At 51.6% G+C, this 6000-nt stretch overlaps 1 protein-coding gene across 2 annotated transcripts in view; it reads right to left on the bottom strand.

The window, feature by feature from the left end:
- Positions 1-6000, bottom strand: part of LOC129703077 (ribosomal RNA processing protein 1 homolog A-like) — a 32228-nt gene that overhangs the window by 1182 nt on the left and 25046 nt on the right. For both annotated transcript variants that reach the window (XM_055645272.1, XM_055645271.1), the window contains exons 12-15: positions 4886-5017; positions 3733-4289; positions 2260-2427; positions 619-682 (exon numbers count right to left, since the gene is read on the bottom strand). In XM_055645272.1, coding sequence (XP_055501247.1) covers positions 619-682; positions 2260-2427; positions 3733-4289; positions 4886-5017 — 921 coding nt within the window. The remainder of the gene's footprint in view (positions 1-618; positions 683-2259; positions 2428-3732; positions 4290-4885; positions 5018-6000) is intronic.

Raw genomic sequence — 6000 nt, 5'->3', positions numbered from 1 at the left:
GCCACATTTGGACCTAACCCCCTTAACCTTTCCATTCGCACACTGACCTTCCTGTCCTGGGACTCGTCCACTGTCAGACTGAGGCCAAACGCAAATGGGAGGAACGGCACCTCATATTTCGCTTGGGCAGCTTACAGCCCAGTGGTGTGAACATTGATTTCTCTAACTTCAAGCATTCCCTCTCTCTCCCCACCCAAGTCGCACCAGCTTCTCGTTCTCACCCAACAAACAGCTCACAGAGAGACAAAATGCTGGAGTAACTCAGTGGGACAGGCAACACCTCTGGAGAGAGGGAATGGGTGGCGTTTCGGACGAGACCCTTCTTCATTTTGCGTGTATCTTCCCCTACTGTAGGGGATCCATGCCTCTGGTGGTTATATACATCCCTACCATGTCACGCCCTCAGCCTCCTCTGCTCCACTCCTGGGAAATGGACCCAGCCTCCCCCTTCTCCCCTGACCACTCAAGCCCTGTTGTCCAGGCAGCATCCCGGTGAATCTTTTCTGTGCCCTCTCTGCTGCAAACACGTCCTTTGTGCAATAGACAGGGAGGGAATTGTACAGGGAATGACAGCTACACTCAGTGGGTAATTCTGTCTTGCCTGATAGCACATTTTACCTGCTGTTGTGTTCTTTCTCAATCCAAAACGCACTTTCTTTGTAGAAGTCGACCTGATTTTAATCTGTGGGAGCAGAAGAAAAAGAACATACTTCAAAAACAGCAGGGACGTTTGGCAAAGGCCTCTTGGTTAAAAAAAAGCACGCAGGGCCCAGCGATGTCGAGCTCCAGGAATGGTCTGAGGGTGCAGTCAGCTGCAAGCTTGGTGGAAACACAATGGTTTATTTATGGGGTCACAAGGAACTGCAGATGCTGGAGTAACTCAGCGAGTCAGGCAGCATCTGTGGAGAACGTGGATAGGTGACGTTTCACAGAGTGCTGGAGTAACTCAGCGGGTGCGGCAGCATCTATGGAGCGAGGGAAATAGGCAATGTTTCGGGCTGAAACCCTTATTCAGACTGATGTAGGGTGGGGGGTGGGAAGAACAAAGGAAGAGGAGGAGCCAGAGAGCTGAGAAGGGGAGGAGACAATAAGGGCTACCTGAAATTGGAGGTCAATGTTCATACCGCTGGGGTGTAAACTGCCCAAGCGGAATATGAGGTGCTGCTCCTCCAATTTACGGTGGTGCTCACTCTGGCCATGGAGGAGGCCCAGGACAGGAAGGTCAGATTCGGAATGGGAGGGGGAGTTGAAGTGCTGAGCCACCGGGAGATCAGATTGGTTATTGCGGACCGAGCGGAGGTGTTGGGCGAAACGATCGCCAAGCCTTTGACCGAGCGGAGATGTTCAGCGATTTGTAGACACAGAATGCTGGAGTAACTCAGCGGGACAGGCGGTGTCTCTGGAGAGAGGGAAGGAATGGGTGACGTTTGGGGTCGAGACTCTTCTTCAGACAAAGGATCTCCACCCGAAACCTCACCCATTCCTTCCTTCTCTCCAGAGACGCTGCCTGCCCCGCTGAGTTACTCCAGCATTTTGTGTCTATCTCCAGTGGGAGATGCTGCCTTTGACAGCAAGAACGAGGAATGATCTTTGGCACTGTAGAGCCGCCAAGGCCACTCCCCCTTCCCCAGTGTCTCTCTGCTCTCGACAATCTCCCGGCAGACGGCCAACGTGCTGTAAACCTGCCCACACACCCAACAAGGAGCAACGTTTGTGGATCAATAGACAATAGGTGCAGGAGTAGAGGCCATTCGGCCCTTCGAGCCAGCATCGCCATTCAATGTGATCATGGCTGATCATCCCCAATGAGTACCCCGTTCCTGCCTTCTCCCCATATCCCCTGACTCCGCTATCTTTGAGCCCTATCTAGCTCTCTCTTGAAAGTATCCAGAGAACCGGCCTCCACCGCCCTCTGAGGCAGAGAATTCCACAGACTCACAACTCTCTGTGAGAAAAAGTGTTTCCTCATCTCCGTTCTAAATGGCTTACCCCTTATGCTTAAACTGTGTGGTCCCTGGTTCTGGACTCCCCCAACATTGGGAACATGTTTCCTGCCTCCAGCGTGTCCAAACCCTTAAAATGTTTCAATAAGACCCCTCTCATCCTTCTAAACTCCAGTGTACAAGCCCAGCCGCTCTCTGTGAGAAAAAGTGTTTCCTCGTCTCCGTTCTAAATGGCTTACTCCTTATTCTTAAACTGTGGCCCCCGAGTAGAGCCAGGGCTCAGAGAAGAAGAAAGAAGGAGAGAGAGGGTCCTCACCTCCTTACGTCGCCGCGGCCTGGGAGTAGAATTCACGCCCCCCACTTTCCTGATGAAGATGGGCTTCGGCACGGGAGCGCTTTCAAACTTGGCAAAGGCGCAGGGTTCTGCCGCGCTCAGCGCCGGGATCACAACATTTGGTCGGGCCTCGTCCTGGGCCACAGCCGGCTGAAAACAAAAAACCACATCGTTGACCACCAACACCACGAGCGGTTAAAGCAGCCAGCCCAACACCGTCAACACAGCCTCCAACAACACGCAGCTCAGCTCATTACTACCTTTATTTTATGTACACATATGATGAAAGAATGGGTCGACTGGGCATATATTCGAAAATTCGAGACGTGAAAAGCCACAAATTTTCATAAATATATCGTAGATATAATTTCCTGTATATATTCAGAACAAGGGGCCACAGTTTAAGAATAAGGAGTAAGCCATTTAGAATGGAGACGAGGCGTGAGTCTGTGGAATTCTCTGCCTCAGAGGGCGGTGGAGGCCGGTTCTCTGGATGCTTTCAAGAGAGAGGTAGATAGGGCTCTTAAAAATAGGGGAGTGCAGGGGATATGGGGAGAAGGCAGGAACGGGGTATATTGGGGATGATCAGCCCTGATCACATTGAATGGTGGTGCTGGCTCGAAGGGCCGAATGGCCTCTACTCCTGCACCTGTTATCTATTATTGTCGATATGCTCAGTCGACCCATTCGAAGGATGAGAGAGGATCTTATCAAAACGTATAAAATTATTATATGTTTAATAAAGTTATTAAGGGGTTGGATGGGCTGGATGCAGGAAACATGTTCCCCATATTGGGGGAGTCCAGAACCAGGGGTCACACAGTTTAAGAAAAAGGGGTCGGCCGTTTAGGATTGAGGTGAGGAAAAACGTTTTCACCCAGAGAGTTGTGGATCTGTGGAATTCTTGGCCACGGGAGGCTGTGGAGATAGATTCTTGATTAGTACGGGTCAGGAGTTATGTGGAGATGGCAGGAGAATGGGTTTGAGAGGAAAAGATAAGATCAACCATGATTGAATGGCTGGGTACTAAATGGGCCGAATGGCCTAATTCTGCTCCTATCATGGGCGGCACGGTGGCGCAGCGGTAGAGTTGCTGCTTCACAACGCTTGCCTCGCCGAAGACCTGGGATCGATCCCGACTACGGGTGCTGTCCCTATGGAGTTTGCACGTTCTCCCCGTGACCTGCTTGGGTTTCCTCTGAGACCTTCGGTTTCCTCCCACACCCCAAAGACGTGCAGGTTTGTAGGTTAATTGGCTTGGTGTCCAGTGTGTGTAGGATGGTGTTAGTGTGCGGGGATCGCTGGTTGGCACGGACCCGATGGGCCGAAGGGCCTATTTCCGTGCTGTATCTCTAAACTGAACTCTATCACTTACGACCTTATGACAAAGGGCATAAGGTTTAGTGCAGGATAAGAGTCCAGTGAAGTGGGGAGAGTTGGGCCAGATCTACTCACACTTCTCTTCATCTTCAGCTTCTTGTCGATCCCCACACACAGCTCGGCTGCCTTCCTCTTGCTCCTGACTCCGGCCCGGCTGACAGGCGCCTCGCTGCCAACGGCCGGCTTCTTGCTTTGCCTCTGAAGCTTCACCACGTCCCTCTTCACCTTCTTGCAGACCACGGGCTCCTTGGGAGTCGAACCTTCGGGCCAGCTGGTCCCGTTGGAGAGCGACGCCTTCTTCTTCTTCCTCTTGGAGACAGCGTCGCCGGGGCTGGCCACAGGACGTGGGTCGGGCTTGCATTTGCGGACTTGCTTTCTCTTGGCCAGATGATCCTGTCCCCGACTTGGCTCATCACTGCCGCCCACCGCTCCCTCTAGTGTCACAGCTCCGGCGACCAGTATCGACCTCTTCTTCTTTTTCCTCACGGGTTCCCGGAGTGACCCTGCCTTGGTATCGGGCACCTCCTTCACGACCCCCTCTGATGGACCCTCGCTCTCGCCCGTCCCCGACGGCCGCCTCCCTTTGGGGCACCGCTTCTTCTTGTTCTTCCCTTTCACCGCCTTTTTCTTACCTGGAGAAACACAAACTGACTTTCAATGGACAATAGACAACAGGTGCAGGAGTAGAGGCCATTCAGCCCTTCGAGCCAGCACCGCCATTCTATGTGATCATGGCTGATCATCCACAATCAGTACCCCGTTCCTGCCTTCTCCCCATATCCCCTGACTCCGCTATCTTTAAGAGCCCTATCTAGCTCTCGCTTGAAAGTATCCAGAGAACCGGCCTCCACCGCCCTCTGAAGCAGAGAATTCCACAGACTCGCAACTCTCTGTGTGAAAAAGTGTTTCCTCGTCTCCATTCTAAATGGCTTACTCCTTATTCTCAAACTGTGTGTGGCCCATGGTTCTGGACTCCCCCCAACATCTAGTGTATCCAAGCCCTTAACAATCTTATATTTTTCAATGAGATTCCCTCTCATCCCTTTTAAACATACTTGGCTAATAAATGATGATTATGATTATGCTGGCCAGTGTGGGGAAGTCGGGCCGAAGGGCCTGTTTCCACACTGGATCACTCTGACTGTAAAATCACAATCCAACTCGGGGGGGGGGGGGGGGGGGGACGAGCTGGGTGGGGATCAATATCACAGTGTGGTAAATATCTCACCGATTCCTTCCTCCTTCCCCGTCACAGCCTTCTCCAGTCTTTGCTTCCTCTTCTTCTTCCTCCAGTTAAAATCATCTTCATCTTCTTCGTCTGAAGACATGTCACAAGGAACGGCATCTTCAGGAAAGATTCCTGCAAAGACAAATTGCACAATCGCAAGGCGTTCATTTAGTTTCGAGATACAGAATGGGAACAGGCCCTTCTTGGAACAGGCCCACTTCCTACATGTACACCAGGGGCAGTTTAAGCTACTAACAAACCTGTGCGCCTTTGAGACGTGGGAGGAAACCAGAGCTCCCAGAGGAGACCCACGCGGTCACAGGGAGAAAGTGCAAACTACACACAGACTGAGGTTGGGATCAAACCCAGGTCAAACCCATGAAAATACAAGAGGTCTCTGTCCTGGGCCTCCTCCATTGCCAGAGTGAGCAACACCGGAAATTGGAGGAACAGCACCTCATATTCCGCCTGGGCAGCTTGCGTCCGGGTGGCATGAACGTTGAATTCTCCCAATTTTGCTAGCCCTTGCTGTCTCCTCCCCTTCCTTAACCCACAAGCTGTCTCCTCCCATCCCCCCGCCCTCGGGCTCCTCCTCCTCCCCTTTTTCCTTCCTTCTCCCCTCCTACCCCCATCAGTCTGAAGAAGGGTTTCGGCCCGAAACGTCGCCCATTTTCTTCGCTCCATAGATGCTGCTGCACCCGCTGAATTTCTCCAGCAATTTTTTGTGTAACTGATATTCTATATTGTTTATTTTCTCTTTTGTACTTCCGGGCAAAGATCCTATAGCGAGCAAGATAGCCCACTCAACGAACAAGATGTAGTACGGTCATGGGCAGGATTCATGGGTAATATTCGGCCCCATTTCCTTAACCAGCTTCCGGCTCCGCACCAAGGTTCCCGATCCCATCACCGCGGAGCAAAGATACTAGTGTGGAGACGGAAGCCGGTTAGGGAAACATCCTCGTAAAAATAAAAGTTCTTTGGTAAAAATCTTCTCCTCATTTTCAGTTATAATTTATTTAACACAAACTGTTCTCCCGCAACGTTGATTACACTGCGAGTCGTGTCGGGTTTATGGAAATGGATGAAAAAAAAGGCCCACGTTCCGTTGCGTA

Source organism: Leucoraja erinacea, chromosome 13 (assembly GCF_028641065.1).
Source record: "Leucoraja erinacea ecotype New England chromosome 13, Leri_hhj_1, whole genome shotgun sequence".
In the NCBI taxonomy this organism is placed as follows: Eukaryota; Metazoa; Chordata; class Chondrichthyes; order Rajiformes; family Rajidae; genus Leucoraja; species Leucoraja erinaceus.
This window is presented reverse-complemented; position numbering and strand designations above follow the sequence as displayed.